At 43.5% G+C, this 19,584-nt stretch overlaps 2 protein-coding genes across 2 annotated transcripts; both read left to right on the forward strand.

Moving 5' to 3' along the window:
* The first annotated feature begins 6,939 nt into the window (after nucleotides 1-6,939).
* Nucleotides 6,940-9,735, forward strand: LOC134290568 (uncharacterized). Its single transcript, XM_062857730.1, has one exon. It carries the CDS (start codon nucleotides 6,940-6,942, stop codon nucleotides 9,733-9,735), a length of 2,796 nt encoding a protein of 931 aa, XP_062713714.1.
* Nucleotides 9,736-10,005: 270 nt separating this feature from the next.
* LOC134290569 (uncharacterized) lies at nucleotides 10,006-12,759 on the forward strand. Its single transcript, XM_062857731.1, has 2 exons — nucleotides 10,006-11,872; nucleotides 12,542-12,759. Exons 1-2 carry the CDS (start codon nucleotides 10,006-10,008, stop codon nucleotides 12,757-12,759), a joined length of 2,085 nt encoding a protein of 694 aa, XP_062713715.1.
* The last annotated feature ends 6,825 nt before the right edge of the window (nucleotides 12,760-19,584 follow it).

The following is a 19,584-nucleotide window of genomic DNA, read 5'->3' on the forward strand; positions in this document are numbered from 1 at the left end:
CCAGGGATTCCTCCAGTTTTTCTCCAGGAGTTTCTCCAGGAATTTCGTCAGGGATTCCGCCAGGAATTTCTCCGGTGATACCTCCAGTAATTTCTCCAGGGATTCCTCCAGTTTTTCTCCAGGAATTTCGCCAGGGATTTCGCCAGGAATTTCTCCAGAGCTTCCTCCAGGAATTTCTCCAGGGATTCCTCCAGCAGTTTTGACAGGGATTCCTCCAGGAATTTCTCCAAGGATTCCTCCAGGAATTTCTCCAGGGATTGCTGAAGTAATTTTTTTAGGAATTCCTCCAGGAATTTCCTCAGGGATTCCGCCAGGAATTTCTCCAAGGATTCCTCCCGAAATTTCTACAGGGATTCCTCCAGGAATTTCTCCAGGGATTCCTCCAGTATTTCTCCAGGAATTCCTCCAGGAATTTCCTCAGGGAATCCGCCAGGAATTTTTCCAGAGGTTCCTCTAGTAATTTCTCCAGGGATTCCTCCAGAAATTTCTCCAGGGATTCCTCCAGGAATTTCTCCAGGGATTCCTCCAGGAATTTCTCCAGTGATTCCTCCAGTATTTCTCCAGGAATCTCTCCAGGAATTTCTCCAGGGATTCCGCCAGGAAATTCTCCAGTGGTTCCTCCAGTAATTTCTCCAGGAATTCCTCCAGTATTTCTCCAGGGGTTCCTCCAGGAATTTCTTCAAGGATTCCTCCAGGAATTTCTCCAGGGGTTCCTAAAGTAATCTCTCCAGGGATTCCTCCAGAAATTTCTACAGGGATTCCTCCAGGAATTTCTCCAGGGATTCCTCCAGGAATTTCTCCAGGGATCCTCCAAGAATTTTTAGATAAATAATAATAATCCTCCAGGAATTTCTCCAGGGATTCCTCCAGTATTTCTCCAGGAATTCTTCCAGGAACTTCCTTAGGGATTTCGTCAGGGATTCCGCTAGGAATTTTATCAGTGGTTTCTCCAGGAATTTCTCCAGGGGTTCCTCCAGTAATTTACCCAGAGTTTTCTCCTGAAATTCCTCCAGGGATTCCTTTAGGAATTCCTCTAGGGATTCCTACAAGAATTCCTCAAGGTATCCCCCCAGAGATTTCCCCAAGAATTTCTCCAGGGATTTCTCCAGAAATTCCTCTAAGTATCCCTCCAGGGATTCCCCCAGGAGTTCTTCTAGATTTTTCCAGGTAGTCCCCATGGGACTCCTTTAGGATTTTCTCCAGGGTTTCCGCCGAAAATTCCTCCAGAGAATCCTCCAAAATTTTTTCCAGGGATACCTCCAGGAGTTCCTCCAGGAATTTCTCCAGGGATTCGTAAAGGAATTTGCCGTGGATTCGTCCTCGGCGGCATTTCTCCAGGGAATCCTCAGAGATTCCTCCAGGAATTCCTCCAGGGATTCCTTCAGGGATTCCTTCAAAAATTTCTCAAGGGATTCCTCCAGGAATTTCCCCAGGGATTCCTCCAGTAATATCTCCAGGGATTTCTCCAGAAATTTCTTCAGGGATTTCTAGGATTCTCTAGGATTTTTTCCAGGGATTCCTCCAGGATTTTTTCCAGAAATTCCTCCATGAATTCCTCCTGGGATTCCATCAGGAATTCCTCCTGGAATTCCATCAGAAATTGCTCCTGATGGAATTCCTCCTGGAATACCTCCAGGAATTCCTCTAGGGATTTCCCGGAGGATTCCTCCAAGAATTTCTCCAAGTATCCCCTACGGATTCCTCCCGAAATATTTCCACGCATTCCTTTAGAAATTTCTCCAGTGATCATCCAGGAATTTCGCCAGGAATTTCTCCAGGGGTTCCTCTAGTAATTTCTCCAGGGATTCCTCCAGAAATTTCTCCAGGGATTCCTCTAGTATTTCTCCAGGAATTTCTCCAGGGATTCCGCCAGGAAATTCTCCAGTGGTTCCTCCAGTAATTTCTCCAGGGATTCCTCTAGTAATTTCTCCAGGGATTCCTCCAGAAATTTCTACAGGGATTCCTCCATGAATTTCTCCAGGGATTCCTCCAGGAATTTCTCCAGGGATCCTCCAGGAATTTTTAGATAAATAATAATAATCCTCCAGGAATTTCTCCAGGGATTCCTCCAGTATTTCTCCAGGAATTCTCCCAGAAATTTCCTCAGGGATTTCGGGGAATACAAAAATATTGAAAAAATACAGAAGTAGCAGAAATATTAGGAAAATAAAAAATGTTCTCGAAAATTTTAATGCAAAATATTTATTTCTCAAAAATCGCCTCTAAACGATTTTTTAGAGAATAGAAATTATTTACAAAAATGCTTCAAATATGTAGATCTTTCATTTAAGGGTTGAGCAGCTTGATTTTTTAAACATCGTTTTTTTTTGGACAGTCTTTTCAACAGGGATGCCTACAGGATTTTTTCCAGGGATAAATTCAGGAATTCCTCCAGGTTCCAGGGATTCCTCTAGGAATTCCGCCATGGTTACCTACAGGAATTACTCCAGGGATTGCACAAGGAATTCTTTCAGGAATTCCTCCAGGGATTCCTCCAGGGATTCCTCCAGGACTTTCCTCAGGGATTCCTTCAGGAATACCTTTACGAATTTCTTCTAGAACTTCTCCAGAGATTCCCCCAGGAATTCAACCAGGGATTGCTTCAGGAATTTCCCCCGGGATTCCTTCAGTAACTTCTCGACGGATTTCTTAATGAATTTTTCAAGGGATTCCTCTAGGAATTTTTTCATGTTTGCCTACACGAATTCCTTTAGGAGTTTCACCTAGAATTCTTCTAGTAATTTCTCTAGGGATTTCTCCAGAAATTCTTCCAGAGATTTTTCTTGGGGTTCCTCCAAGAACTTCATCAGTGGGCCGTCCCAAAAAAAAAAAAATTCGTGATATATTTATCAGATATATAAAATCTTTTTTTTAGCAAAATGACGCATATGAATAGTACTATCAGAAAAAAACTCATGGTTGAAAATAAAAAAAAAGTACATGTAATTTTTTGGTGAATTTTGATGACAAACGCTCAAAAAATAGACCTTTTACTGATACAAAAAAAATCGTGCCGTTAATATAAATAATAAATAATAAATAATAAATAATAATAATATATAATATAAAGTTAAAAGGCTAAGCTTTTTCAAGCCAATTCAAGAGACAGTTTTTCAAAATTGAAATACCGTAATATGTTAGTGCCTACATTTGAGATCTAATCGTTGACTTCAGCATGCGAATACTTACAAGCTAGTCCTACACCGGATAATCCCTATCATACAAGAAATCATTTGTAATTTAGAAGCCAATGTTCATCACCAAATGTGTTGAATTAGGAATTTCTACGTTTTACAAGAAGCCTTTCTCAAGTCAACTTATCTATTAGAAACTCTATGAACTACAAAGTTATGCTAATTTAAAGGCTTTGTAGGAGGGGATTGAAGAATTCTGGAAAAATGCAATTTGAAAACACAGAATGTTACTAATTTTGTCTATTGAGAGATAAATTAGTAAAAAAAAATCACGTTCTGGTGGGTTTCGTAATCATGACTCCATTTTCGATAGACCGGCGTATCAACCAACTAAGCCACACAAAGTTAAAAATTGTGTATTTATAAAGTCTTGTAAGTATCCTAATTTGAAGTGAACAAAGTACTGAAACAAGGTTTGGGTTTACATTCGGAAGGCGTTAAACGCCAATTGAATGCAAAACAAAATTCCCGATTTATTCCCGCATATTTCCAGACGAACAGCAAGCTATTGCAATTAAGATTCTTAAAAAATCTGCGAATTCCCTGTCAGCACCAGAAATCCTGAATATACATTCCGGGAAGCTGCTATTGCCACAAGGTTCTAAAATGTCTCTAAATTTCCAGTTGGCACCAGAAATCCCAAAAATATATTAGGAAGATCAGCCATTGGCACAACGGTTATTAAAATAATCTGTAGACTCCCAGTTGGCACCAGAAATCCTTAAAATATATTCCGAGGATCAGTCATTGCCGCTGATTCTAAAAATAATCTGTGAAATTCCAGTTGTCACCAGAAATGCTTGAAATATATTCCAAAAATCAGCTATTACCACAAAGATTTATAAAAAAAATCAGTTAGTTCCCAGTTTGCACCAAAAATCCTTAAAATATATTCCGAGAATCAACCATTGCCGCAAGAATTCTAAAAATTATCTGTAAATTCCCAGTTGGCAAAAATCAGCTATTAACACGAAGGATTATAAAAAATCAGTTAATTCCCAGTTTGCACAAGAAATCCTTAAAATATATTCCTAGCATTTCCGCAAAAAATCTCAATATTCTGTGAATTCCCAGTTGGCACCAGAAATCTTTTAAATATATTCCGAGGATCAACTATTAACACAAAAATTTACAAAAAATCAGTGAATTTCCAGTTGGCACCAGAAATCTTTGAAATGTATTCCAAAAATTAGCTATTACCACAAAGATTTATAAAAAATCTGTATATTCTCAGTTTGCAACAGAAATCCTTAAAATATATTCAATTTATTGGAAGTTAAAACCTATTCAAAGCTTAATAGGTAGCTACCTAGTTTGAAGACTTCTTTTGCAAATTCTGTAGTTGCTCATTTACTATTTAGAAAATTCATTTAAAATTTTCCTCAACAGTTTTATTTTTTTTTATTTCTAAATTCTTTTTGAAATTTCCTTTGTTATATCTTTAAAAGTTCCTCTGCTAATTCTTTTCAGAATTTCTTCGGTTACAAATGAACAAAACTTTTCGGCAATTTCTTGACATAAAGAATCTTAGGAAATTCAATTTAGATTTCTTCTTTATTTGTTGGGAATTGATTCGTTATTTCGATTTATTTCAGAGTGTTTGAGAGCACCACAACCCCACGAACTACAACCCTGTTACCCTCGCAAGCAATCGAAGCGCAGCTCAAGTAAACCCAGCATTTATCACACTTCCAATGGTCAACGGTGGTGATACGATCGGCTATCTACCGGCTCGGAGAACCGCAAACCAGCTACCTGCTCTCAGCCATACGAAACTGCAGGTCAAGCGCCATCGGTGGTCATCGTCATCATCATCACCATCATCGGAGGCTCCTGTGCAACGGGAGTGATAAGGAGGCAACATAAGCCTGATAAGAGCGGTGAGAGTTCTCTTGCCAGCGATAACATCGCATCTCATCTCCGGAGGGCAGACTGGCTGAACGAGCCGGACCGAACTTCAGTGCAGATCAACCAGACAACCGGACAGCATGGGCGGTAGACCCACGGTCATTTTTAATTCGTTAGTTTTTAAGTTGTGTTAGTGCGTAATGTTAAGTCCAAATTAAAGTAGTGTCTAAGTCAAATAAACCGGTTTTTGCATGGTACCGAATGTTTTAAAATAAATGTAGTTTTTTAAAACCAACCGCCGCGAGTTGTAGTGCAAATGATAAAACCTACCAATTCGAAGAAACCACCCAATTGAAGACACTATGATGCACGGACTTTCTGTGTGATTGGAGAAAATTTCATCATCCGATGTTGGGGGCTGGAATCAACCCAACTATCCACTGCTGAGCTAAACCCAAGGTAATTGGCCCGTCCCCCTTCATTTTGGTCCTTCGAGCCGGATTCGGGCCACAACGGACCCGGAATTACGAAACCTGGCACTGGGCCGAGGTTGGAGCCGCCTAATCATACGCCATCACCTTTGGATTACGAACGCCATCACTTCGGGGAACAATTGGAGGCTTTGTTCCATTCAACCCTACAGCGCGCCTAGGACGTGGCGTTGCTTCCTTGGACCGCCATCGCTGCTCATCCATTCGCCTTGGCTTGGACATCAGCCAAAGGGATTTTCCTGCAGGTTAGTGAACCCTTACTACTATATGTCCAGCCAAGCTAGGAAAATTACTCCCTTCTAACACCTGGTTTTCTCTGTGTGTGATCTGGACCGTGAATTCAACATTTGCCGAGGATACGGTGTAATCGCAGCTGGAACGGCCTTCTGCATTCACCGACTGGACAGAGGCATCCGAGGGCAGGAATTCCCTCAATCCAAGTGCATCAAGGCCCAATCGAAAGCCACAGCCGTGGTAGTGCATCCGTTTACGATTAGTGGAAAATCAATAGCTGAGACGTCTGGGCAAATCAACCATTCGAAGGTCAACGGAGGTTATCGACCGGCTACCCAGCTGGTGAATTAGAGTCCATTGATCGGCATTAAGGCTGGTCCCCATCACAATCGAGGTCTACGTCGGATAGCCCAAGCCAGCGAGGACTTCATCGACCATCGGGGCGGTTTCGGCGCAGAGAGGCAGCATCGAACTATTTTTGCCAAGGTAAATTTACATTAGTGTACTGCCGAAGCTAGGCAATGGAAAATACACCATTTTGATTGCATCCAAACCTCTTCGTCTTACCTCTCTGATCGCTGAGCCCTGCTTGCCCTTCTGGGCTCCTCCGACTTTGAGCTTCAAATTGTGGATTGGGATTGGATTTTGGACGTTTTTGGCTGGGATCGCTGGGACTGAAATCGATTATTGGTGCAGTATATTTTTCCTGTGGTGAGTTGTGCAGTATATGCCTGGCCGAAGCCATTCACTTTGGATACTACACCACAATCTCTCCTCTTCATTCATCCTTTGATTGAGTGGTTGCTGCATTGAGACGCTTTGGGCATTGAGACGTTTTGGATACAGACCTGCTTGCGTGATAATTCGTTTGAACCATTGGAGCACCGCTATCTGTTTTGTCGGGTAAATTTACGCAGTATATGCCTAGCGAAGCTAGGTCTACACTCTGCCTACTACACTGCTTGCTTTCCTCTTTGGTCCACTTCATTGCTGTTGAGTTGTCGTCGATCGGATATCGAGTGTGTGACGTCACGCGGATGCGGTTCTTTCGTTTGGAGCGCCACTACTCGTTTCTCCGGGTAAATTAAGATAGTATATGCCTGGCGAAGCTAGGCTTTTGCAGTATACTACACCGCACCTCTCTCTTTCTGTGCAAACCACGATATCCTGACATGTCACCGATCGTTGGAGCAACCAAGGCGCCGTCGATGAGGGCTTTGACGGCAAGGCTGAAGGAGATCCAGTTGAACTTCAACGACATCTACCGCTTCGCTCAGGCATTTTCCGATGCCAACAGTGGTACTGAAGTGGAAATTCGCATGGGAAAACTGGATGAGCTGTGGGATGCCTACAGCGAAACCATGGTGGAGATCTACGCACACGAGGACTACAATCCCGAAAAGGCTTCGTTGGAGAAGGAACGTGTGGAGTTCAGCGACCAATACTACCAGATCAAGTCCTTCCTTATGGACAAGATCAAGGAGCTTCAGAAACCTTCGATTCTGGAGCAGCCTGTTCGTGCTGCTGATGGAGCACCATCGAACACCAGCGATCACGTCCGTCTGCCGCAGATCAAACTGCAGACGTTCAACGGCGATATCGACGATTGGCTGAGCTTCCGCGACCTATTCACGTCGCTCATCCACTGGAAGGTGGATCTACCGGAAGTGGAAAAATTCCACTATTTGAAGGGCTGTCTCCAGGGTGAACCCAAGGCCCTGATTGATCCTCTTCCAATCACGAAGGCCAACTACCAGGTGGCATGGAACTCGCTGCTGAAGCGCTACAATAATAGCAAGCAGCTAAGGAAGCCGCAGGTGCCAGGACTCTTCAAACTGCCCACACTTTCCAAGGAATCCGGAGCCGAGCTACACATCCTAGTAGAAGGCTTCGAACGAATCGTGCAGACCCTGGACCAGGTCGTTCAACCGAACGAATACAAGGATCTTCTGTTGGTGAACATCCTTACAGCACGATTGGACCCGGTCACGCGTAGGGGGTGGGAAGAAGTGTCATCCACGAAGGCGCAGGACACCCTAGAGGATTTGTTCGAGTTTCTGCGGCGTCGAATCCAGGTTTTGGATAGTCTTCCACCGAAATCCACCGATACTAGGGGTGTCGGTCAGCAGCAACAACAACCAAAATCGAGGCAACCATCCATGAAGGCCAGCTACAGTTCTTCCCAATCTACCCAGGCGTCTAGGGGACGCTGCGTTGCATGCTCATCGGATCATTTCCTCTTCCAGTGCAACGAGTTTCAACGGATGACAGTATCCAACAGGGATGGTCTCCTGAGGTCCCATGGCCTGTGTCGGAACTGTTTCAGAGTGGGACATCAGGCTAAGGAATGCCAATCCAAATACTCCTGTCGAAACTGTAAGGGGCGTCACCATACCCTGGTCTGTTTCAAGCAGGAGAAGGAAAAGGAACCCAAGGTTGCGACAGTTGCTGGGGGCAACAAGCCGTCGAATTCCAAGGAACAACAAGAATCCAACTCCCAAGTGGCTAATGTGGCAGCCACGGAAACTGCAGTATCCGCTGCAGCACACCAACATCCAACACAGGTTCTTCTAGCAACAACAGTTGTAATGATCGAGGATGACGTTGGCAATCGCTTCCCCGCTCGTGCACTGCTGGATTCCGGATCCGAAAGTAATTTTATTACTCAGCGATTGGGTCAACGGTTACAAGTCCATCGAGATCGGGTAGATATTTCGGTGGCAGGAATTGGCCAAGCAGCTACCAAGGTTCGGCAACGGATTCATGCGGTTCTTCGGTCACGAGTTTCCGACTTTTCTCGTGAGTTAGGCTTCCTAGTTCTTCCAAGGGTAACAGTTAACCTCCCAACAACTGCTATCAACACCAATGGATGGAATCTTCCAAGTGGGATTCAACTGGCGGATCCCACCTTCTTCGAATCGAGCGTGGTAGACCTCGTGCTCGGTATCGAGTGTTTTTTCGAGTTTTTCGAATCCGGAAGGAGGATTTCCCTAGGGGAGCAACTCCCAGCCCTGACCGAGTCCGTGTTCGGTTGGGTAGTCAGCGGCGGTATTTCGGTTCCAGCTCGTTCCCTACACATCAGCTGCAACGTTTCCACGCTGGACAATTTGGAAATTCTGATCACTCGCTTTTGGTCCTGCGAGGAAGTAGGGACAGGCAAGGCTTATTCACCAGAGGAGGTACGTTGCGAGAAATGGTTCTCCAGCACGGTTCAACGGGAGCCTAGCGGTCGGTACACGGTTGCTTTACCAAGGACGGAAGATGCTGTGTTACGATTAGGCGAATCGAGGGACATAGCATTCCGGAGACTCCACGGGACCGAAAGAAGATTGGCTCGGGACTCATCGCTCCGAGAACAGTACGTTGCGTTTATGGCGGAATATCTCGATCTAGGACACATGAGATTGATAGACGAGGCTTCGGAGACTTCAATCAAACGGTGCTACTTGCCACACCATCCCGTGGTAAAAGAAGCTTCAACCACAACGAAGGTTCGGGTAGTGTTTGATGCTTCGTGCAAAACGGCAACAGGAGTCTCACTAAACGACGTGCTACTGGTGGGGCCGGTAGTTCAGGAAGATCTTCGATCCATAATCCTCCGCTGTCGGACCAAGCAAATCATGTTGGTGTCGGATGTGGAAAAAATGTTTCGGCAAATCATCGTCCGTCCAGAAGATCGCCCGCTGCAGTGTATTCTCTGGAGAAACTCACCATCGGAAGACGTTCATACGTTTGAGCTGAACACAGTGACGTACGGAACGAAGCCAGCACCCTTTTTGGCCACAAGGACACTTCGGCAGCTCGCACTGGATGAGGAAGGAAGATTTCCGCTCGCGGCACGAGCGGCCATGGAAGACACCTATATGGATGACGTCATCACGGGTGCGAACGATGTGGAAACCGCCACGGAGTTGCAAGGGCAGCTAAATACGATGTTGTCAGGAGGAGGATTTCAACTACGGAAATGAGCGTCCAACTGCCCGTTAGCACTAGCCGGAGTTCCAGAAGAAAACTTGGCCATCCGTACACCAGATGGGATTAATTTGGACCCAGATCCTTCAGTGAAAACTTTGGGATTGACCTGGTTCCCTTCTACGGACATTCTCGGGTTTCAATTCACCATTCCCACTCTGGAAACTGGCGCAATCCTCACCAAACGAGCCATATTGTCAGTCATTGCGACCCTTTTCGACCCTCTAGGCCTCCTGGGTGCCGTTATTACTACGGCGAAGGTTTTCATGCAACAGCTGTGGACCATACGTGACGAAAACGGGCAACCGCTCGGCTGGGACCAGACCGTACCACCAACGGTGGGTGAGGCGTGGAAAAATTTTCACGAACAACTACCGCTGCTCAACCAACCTCGTATCGAGCGTTGCGTAATTATCCAAGATGCAGTTTCCGTTGAAATCCACTGTTTTTCCGATGCCTCGGAGAAGGCTTACGGTGCTTGTCTGTATATCCGGAGTAAAGATGCAGAAGGAAGGGTGGAGGTTCGACTTCTTTCTTCCAAATCTAAGGTTGCCCCACTAAAATGCCAGACAATACCACGATTGGAGCTTTGCGGAGCGGTTTTGGGAGCAGAACTCTTCGAGAAGGTCCGTGATTCGATTAGAATATCAGCAACATGTCACTTCTGGACAGATTCCACGTGCGTTCTTCGATGGATCCAGGCTCCTCCAACCACTTGGACGACATTTGTTGCCAACCGTACCGCGAAAATCCAAACTATCACCGAGGGCTATCAGTGGAGTCATGTTCCTGGAACACAAAACCCAGCAGACCTGATTTCCCGAGGTATTGCACCCCAAGACATCCTAAACAATGACTTCTGGTGGCAAGGACCTCCATGGCTGCGGGAAAACTCGGATCAATGGCCTCGATCACCGGAGGTTTCATCCACAGCAGAAGTAGAAGAAGAAAAACGACGAACAGTTGTCGCAGGAACGGTTTCCACAGTCGCCGAGTTCAACCATGAGTATTTCCGGAAGTTCTCGTCGTACTCAGACCTCATTCGTCGTACCGCATACTGGTTGCGGCTTATGAAGCTACTTCGACTACCATCCTCACAAAGGAGCAAATCAGGATTTCTTTCTACTTCAGAGCTGCGTGAAGCGGAGAACACCCTAATTCGTCTGGTACAGAAAGAAGAGTTCGCTGAGGAGTTCAAAGCGCTCTCTGAAGGAAAACCGGTCGCTAAAAAATCACGTTTACGATGGTACAACCCTTTCCTCACAAAGGATCAACTGCTCAAACTGGGTGGGCGGTTAAAGCATTCCCTGGAGTCAGAAGATACAAAACACCCGGCCGTCCTTCCAGCTCGACATCCTTTCACTCGGTTACTTCTTCAACACTACCACGAACGCTTGCTTCATGCTGGACCACAGCTGATGTTGAGTGTTGTAAGGCTCCGATTCTGGCCGTTAGGAGGAAGAAGTGTTGTGCGGAATATCGTGAACAAGTGCCAAAGATGCTTCCGCTCCAAGCCGTCGCCAATCCAGCAATTCATGGGAGACTTACCGGCGGCACGAGTAACTATTGCACGTCCTTTTTCAACTACTGGTGTTGATTATTTCGGCCCAGTTCACCTGCGTCCCGTTCCTCGCCGCGGTGCAATTAAAGCCTACGTTGCTATATTTGTTTGCCTGTGCACGAAAGCGGTTCATTTAGAACTTGTATCAGATCTATCCACTGATCGTTTTCTTCAAGCCCTTCGCCGGTTTGTGGCAAGGAGAGGCCGTTGTGAAAGAATTTATTCCGACAATGGCACAAATTTTGTCGGTGCACGAAACAAATTGCAAGATCTCCTGAAGCTGTTGAAGAACCGGGACCACCACGAAGCGGTGTCCAAAGAATGTGCCAAGGACGGCATTCAATGGCACTTCATTCCCCCGAGCGCCCCCCACTTTGGAGGCTTATGGGAAGCAGCCGTTCGTTCCTCTAAGCACCATCTTCTGCGAGTTTTGGGCGAAACACCCGTATCACCTGAGGATTTCAGCACGTTACTCACCCAGGTCGAAGCTTGCCTCAACTCTCGCCCCCTTACGCCTCTGTCCGACGATCCCAACGACCTTGAACCACTGACGCCTGCTCACTTCCTGATCGGTTCATCCCTTCAGTCGATCCCTGACCCAGATTTAGGAGAACTTCCACTCAACCGTTTGGACGCCCTGCAGCTCACTCAAAGGAGGTTGCAGGATTTTTGGAAGAGATGGCGCAGGGAATACCTTTGTCAATTGCAGGCCAGGACCAAGCGGTGGCAACCACCAGTTCAAGTTGACGTAGGCAAGCTGGTAGTAATCAAGGACGAGAACCAACCCCCCATGAAGTGGAGAATGGGACGCATCGTTGAAGTCCATCCTGGGAACGATGGAGTAGTTAGGGTAGTAACCCTTAAAACTGCTACTGGTCTTTTGGTTCGACCGGTCGAAAAACTTTGCATCCTGCCGCTTCCAGAAAATGATAGCCTACAGCCGACTCAAACCGACAGCTCATCTCAATAGTCCTTCCCTTAACCCACCATCCCATCCCGTCGAAGAGGATCTGCTTTCTATTTTCAGAAATTCGACGAATTTCAGGGTGGGTGAGGGTGTTTGAGAGCACCACAACCCCACGAACTACAACCCTGTTACCCTCGCAAGCAATCGAAGCGCAGCTCAAGTAAACCCAGCATTTATCACACTTCCAATGGTCAACGGTGGTGATACGATCGGCTATCTACCGGCTCGGAGAACCGCAAACCAGCTACCTGCTCTCAGCCATACGAAACTGCAGGTCAAGCGCCATCGGTGGTCATCGTCATCATCATCACCATCATCGGAGGCTCCTGTGCAACGGGAGTGATAAGGAGGCAACATAAGCCTGATAAGAGCGGTGAGAGTTCTCTTGCCAGCGATAACATCGCATCTCATCTCCGGAGGGCAGACTGGCTGAACGAGCCGGACCGAACTTCAGTGCAGATCAACCAGACAACCGGACAGCATGGGCGGTAGACCCACGGTCATTTTTAATTCGTTAGTTTTTAAGTTGTGTTAGTGCGTAATGTTAAGTCCAAATTAAAGTAGTGTCTAAGTCAAATAAACCGGTTTTTGCATGGTACCGAATGTTTTAAAATAAATGTAGTTTTTTAAAACCAACCGCCGCGAGTTGTAGTGCAAATGATAAAACCTACCAATTCGAAGAAACCACCCAATTGAAGACACTATGATGCACGGACTTTCTGTGTGATTGGAGAAAATTTCATCATCCGATGTTGGGGGCTGGAATCAACCCAACTATCCACTGCTGAGCTAAACCCAAGGTAATTGGCCCGTCCCCCTTCACAGAGTTTGTCTTTTCAGAAATAACCTAATTCTAGATTTTTTTTTCCAGATATTTTCTTTTGAAAATTGCTTCGGCAATTTCATGAGCGTGTTTTTGATTATTTCGGAAAATCCATAGGATTTTTTTCGGTTTATCTTTGGCAGCAGTTAGGGCAAATTGTTTGAAAATTCTCCAGAATTACTTCATCAGATTCAGATTTTTTGGGAATTCTTTTGATAATATTTCGGAATATTTTATAGGTTATTCTTGTTGAAATTGTTGAAATGTTAAAATTACAGTTTCACAGAATGATAATAATCACCAAATTCAACAAATAAGTTTAATTAATAATAAATCAGAATCGCTCCACGGAGTTCATAAGAATTGCGATCTCACGACAACAAATCATAACATAAGCCATTTTGTAACCGTTTGGTTCCAATATTTACTTGCTGGCTTCACCGCAAGTCCATTTCTCCCCCTTTTCCCCTACAATACTAGGAACGTACACACTCCACTTGATGCAAAACACGAGTGAGTGCGTGTTCCACCTTCACACCCTACCAAGTGACAGACAATCCGAGCAGTTTGAGCTCGAGCAAAAGACCGGACAGCCCTGTTGTCGTTGTGTTCACTCACAGAGGGCACCACATGTACAACAGGGTGGGCAAACCAAAACATAACAAAATGCGAGCATAGCCGTTACAATGCAACATTATGCTAAAATGCGTGATAAAAAGGGAGTCGGGACGGGGGCAAATTCTATTTGTACCGTGATCCTCCAAAGAATTAGTAGTGCGCGCGTGTTTAATTGTTAAATGTTGAGGTTCGAAATGTTTTATAAAACCTCATTGTTGGTGAATTGTTTAATTTATTTGTGTTGTTTCTTTATTCAATAATTTGGGATCCGTGTCGTTAGAAATGTAAAATCGTTAAAATGTTTAGGACGAAAATGTAATAGTGCCGAGAGATTGTTAAAGTGTCAGTTTGTTAAAATAACAAAAGCACGAAAACGACAAATAAGAACGAAAACGACAAACAAGAACGATAAACGAAAAACAAGATAAAATAGAGCAGAAAAAGGTAAATTTAGAGGTTAGGAAGTGGGACGTTGCTGGGTATTAATCCGTGGTGCCCAGGCCCGTGTCAATGGGCTTTTTTCTTTTATCCTTTTCTCGAGTGTGATTCCGGTGATGTGCCTCCCGGACGAGCGAGCGGTGGCGTTGTAACTTCGACGAAAGAACAGTGTTCCGGCAGCAAGATGGCCGGAGTGATCCTGTAGACCGGCGGCTGGCCCGTTTACAGCTGTTGTGTTCTCGGTCCGCCATTGCGAATCCTCGAACTGCATCTCCAACCACGAACTGCATCTCCAAGCAATCGCCATCTTCCGTGAACCGCTCGGATGTTCCAGTACAACCGTAAGTCAAACCAGCCTCCTTCAACAAGTTCAGGCCGAGTCGGCCAACCATAGCCAAACCCCACCTCACGGGTGGCCAAGATGCCGTTATTTCAGACCACGACAATTGTTTGTTACCTGCATGCATGCCTGTACCCTATATAGTGACGTCACAAATAAAATTGTAAAAGCTAGCTTCAGTGTAGCTAATTATTGAAAAGAGCCTCCCAGAGTAGTTAGGCCTTTCACCAAGTTCTCTTTGCATGTCGTCTTCCGGGTTCATAAAGGAACCGTTCAAGCCTCGTTCCTTCGAGGATCATTGTGTGCATAGATACCCCCCCCCCCCCTTTTTCAGCTCCGGTTTGCCTGCCCTTCGTATCTGTGTCCTCTGTGAGCAGAGCTCCCGCGTAATCTGCTCCTGCTCGGATTGATAATCCAGATCTTGCGTATGGGTGTGATAGCAATGTCCATAAACGACCCTGTAGAATCCAATCCCCGATGCCGTGAGCTAGCGAGTTGCAATTTTTTAAATTATATTTAATAAATTATTCAGAATTATTCCAAGGAGTTCTTTAATATTAAGTGATCCTATGACAGCAAATTTTGAATACAAGGCAGGTTGAAAAAAAAGTGTTTCAATGAATTAATCAGATTAACCATATGGACTGTGATCTTTCAACAACTCTTCTTAATACTAGCCAAATTTCAAAATTAATAACAAATAAGAACAAATAAAAATTACTACAAGGATTTCCATAAGAACTGTGATCTTTGGACAGCAATTCTCAATATAAGTCAGAATAAAATAAAAAATAATTCCAATAAATTAATCTGAATTACTCCGAGGGATAACACAAGAACTGTGATCTTTCGAAAACAATTCCTAACATATGCCAAATTTAAAAATAATAAAAAGAAAATATTATAATTAATTCAAAGAGTTTAATAAGAACTGTGGTCTTATGACAGCAATTCTCAATATGAGTCAGAAAAAATAAAAAAAATCCAATAAATTAATCAGTATTACTTCGAGGAATAACATAAGAACTGTGATCTTTCGAAAACAATTCCTAACATAAGCCAAATTTTAAAATAGTTAAAAAATATCAGAAATAATACAAAGAGTTCCATAAGAACTGTGGTCTTACGGTAGCACTGCTCAATACAAGTCAGATTTAGGCAAATATTCCAATAAATTGATCTAAATTACTTCAAGGAGTTCCATAAGAATTGTTGTCTTTCCACAACAATTCTTAATACAAGTATTTTTAAATAATTTAAAAAAATACCAGAATTAATCCAAGGAGTTCTATAGAACTGTGATCCTACGATAACATTTCTTAACACAAGTCAAGTTTTTATATTAATTTCTAAAAATAATCAGAATTGCTCAAAGGAATTACACAAGAATAGTGATTTTAAAATAAGTCATAACATAGGCCAAATTACTAAAATAATTTAAATAAAATAATCAGAATAATTCCCAGGAGTTCCATAAAAATTGTGATCTTTCGAAAACAATTCTTAACCTTCATCCAGCCAACGTACATTTTCCACCTTCGGAAAAGCACAAAAATGGTCATAACTTTTTTGTTTTTCGATTGATTTTGATGAAATTTTCACAACTTCCCGAAAAACTCTTCTAGTTTTTGATGCCGGGGACATGGGTGCCTGATCCACATGGTTCCGGAGTTATTCCGGATTGTCTTGGGGTACCAAAATTGGCCACATACTTTGCGCAAAGTATATCTCAAGATCCCGATGAGATAGAAGTATAGTGTCTTCGGCGAATTTGTTCAGCAGGTTAAGAACTAACTAGCAACGGCGACTTTGGTTCGTAATTCGGCCGCTAGGCGGCGCCAGTGTCAAAAATGTTCAAACCCTCATATCTCAGAAACCTGATAAGATAGAATGATGCTGTCTTCGGCAAAATTCTTCAGCAAGCTCAGAACTATCTGATAGTAAAGTCTTTGGTTTGGGATTTATCCGCTAGGTAGCGCCTTGTGTCTGAAAAATTCAAACACGTATATCTCGATACCCTAATGAGGTACAAGCATGCCGTTTTCAGCAAAGTTGATCAGCATGCTAAGAACTATCTGGCAATGGTGTCTTTGGTTCGAGAATCGTCCGCTAGGTGGCGCCAGGGTAAAAAATGTTCAAACTTCTATATCTCAGAATCCTGATAAGATAGAATGATGCCGTCTTCAACAAAGTTCTTCAGCAAGCTAAAAACTGTCTGGTAGTTGAGTCTTTGATTCGTGATTTATTCGTTAGGTTATTCGCTACACCATCTTTGACCCCCTGTAGACAAATTTTGTCACCCCACAATATTGCTCCGTTTAGTTCCGGGAATGTCTCCGGGAATTTCTACAAGAACTCTTCCGGATTTTTTCCAAGAATTTCTCCGGGAATTTCTCTAGGAATTCCTCTGGAAATTTCTCCGAGAATTCTTCTGGAAAATTTTCCAGGATGTCCTCTAGAACCCACACCAGGAACTCCTTCTGGGAATTTCTCCAGGAGTTTTCCAGGAATTCCTTCGGATTTCCTCCGAGATTTTCCACAGCAATACCTCGATTAGTTCCTCCGGAAATTACTCCATGAATTCGGGATTTTCCTCAGAAATTCCTTAAAGAATTTCCCCAGACTGGATTTCTCCGAGAATTTTCCTAGGAGTTCCTCTAGGAATATCTCCGAGAATGTTTCCGGGAATTGCTTCGGAAATTTCTTCAAGAAATTGTCCGGGAAATCCTCCTAAAATTCTTCCAGAAATTCCTTCGGGAATTTCTTCAGGAACACTTCCGTTTTTTTTTAAATCCGTTGAAAATTTCTCCAGGAAGTCTTTCTTCAGGAAGTCTTCCGTGACTTTTTTCAGAAAACGCTCTGAGAACTTCTCCAGGAATTCCTCTGGGAATTTCTCCAGGAATTCCTTCTCTGTTTTCTCCAGGAATTCCGCCGGGAATTTCTCTGGAAATTCCTCCGCGGATGTCTCTAGAAATTTTCCCTGGAATTTCTCCAGAAATTCCACTAGGAATTTCTTCAGAAAATACTTCAAAATTTTTCCTGGAATTCCACTAGGAATTTCTTTACGACTCCCTCTACGAATTTCTCCGGTGATTCCCAAGGACCTTTCCGGGAATATTTCCAGGAATTCTTTTGGATATTTCTCCATGATTTCTCCCTGGAATTCCTCCAGAGATTCGTCCAGGAATTTCCGTCGGGGAATCCACCAGGAAGGAGTATTCCCTGAAGAGTTTTCCAGAGGAATTGCTTAAGAAATTACCGGAGGAATTCCTTGAGAAATTTCCTGAAGAATTCTTGGATGAAATCCTGGATGCATTCTCTGTGGAATACTTTGAGGAATTCCCAGAGGATTTCCTGAGAAAATCCCGAAGATTTTATTTAAAAATTCCCGGAGGTATTTCAGAAGAGTCCCCGAAGGAATTCCTGGAGGATTTTCGGGAAGATATGCAGAAGAAATTCCCCAAAGAATTCCTGGAGGATTTGCTGGAGAAATTGCCGGAGGAATTACAGGATGATTTCCCGGAGGTATTTGTAAAGGAAGTCCAAGAGGAATTCTGGGAGAAATTCTCAGAGGGATTTGTGAGAAATGAAATCACGGAAGACTTTCGGAAGAGATTCCTGGAGAAATTCCCAAAGAATTTTCTTGAAAAAAAAACCGAAAGTTTTCCTTAGAAAATTCCCGGATATATTCCTGGAAAAATTCCTAGAGAAATTCTTGGAGAAATTCCCAAATAACATCCTGGAGAAATTCCTAAAAAAATTCCCGGAGGAGTTCGTGGAGGAATTCCCGGAGGCACTTATGGACGAATTCTTGGGGAAATTCTCAGCGAAATTTCCGGAGAAAATCTTGGAAAAAAATCCGGAGGAATTCCTGGAAAAGTTCTCCGGAGAATTCCTGCAGAAATTGCCTACTCCTGATGGGAGTCCTAGAGGAAATCCTGGCGAAATTTCCGGAGGAATCCCCGGAGGAATTCCTGGGGGATTTCCTAGAGGATTTTCCGGAGGAACTTCTGGAGGATGTCCTAGAGGAATTCCTGAAAGATTTCCAGAAGAAATTGCTGGAGGAAGTTCTTGGGAGAATTCCCAGTGGAATTCCTGGAGGAATTCCCGGAGAAATTCCTGGAAAAATTCCCGGATGAGTTCCTGTAGAAATTCCCGGATGAGTTCCTGTAGAAATTCCCGGAAGAAAAAACGGAGCAAAAGAAGCAATATTGTAGGGTGACAAAACTTGTCTGCAGGGGGTCAAAGACGGTGTTAGAGTATTGCCTCTTGTATGTGGCCAATTTTGGTACCCCAAGACAATCCGGAATAACTCCGGAACCATGTGGACCAGGCACCCATGTCCCCGGCATCAAAAACTAGAAGAGTTTTTCGGGAAGTTGTGAAAATTTCATCAAAATCCATCGAAAAACAAAAAAGTTATGACCATTTTTGTGCTTTTCCGAAGGTGGAAAATGTACGTTGGCTGGATGAAGGTTAAAATAAACCAATTCTTTAAAATAATTGTAAAATAAATTACTAGTATTTATCCAAAGAGTTCCATAAGAACTGTATTACGACAACAATTTTCAATACAAGTCAATTTTAAAAAAAATCAATAAATAAATCAGAATTGATTCAAGGTGTTCCATAAGAATTGGGTTTTTAAATTTGGAAAAATGTATTGATTTAATGCTTTCATATGAAAGAGCATCTTTTTCTGAGCCACTATGATTTTTTCAGATTTTTAGAACTTTATTTTGGTATCTAAAATCAATTTCATAGAGATTTTTCGAAATCATCTTTTGACAGCTAGGCAAATGCTTGACAGCTCCGTCCAGTACAAAATGCGACGAGGGGTGATACGACAAATCGCTGCCATACAAACTTCAAATTGATTTTTAAATAGGTTCCCGGGCACCAAAATTCATGAAAATTTGGATTTCGGCTCAGTTTGGCATACAGATTCAGAATATAGAATTATCTCAACAACGCTAAAGAAGCCAATTGTGATCTTTCGACAACAATTCTCAACACAAGCCAGATTAAAAAAAAATGACATAACTTATCCAAAGGTTTCCATAAGTACTGTGGTTTTACGACAACAATTCTCAATACA

The sequence above is a fragment of the Aedes albopictus genome, chromosome 3, assembly GCF_035046485.1.
Source record: "Aedes albopictus strain Foshan chromosome 3, AalbF5, whole genome shotgun sequence".
NCBI lineage: Eukaryota > Metazoa > Arthropoda > Insecta > Diptera > Culicidae > Aedes > Aedes albopictus.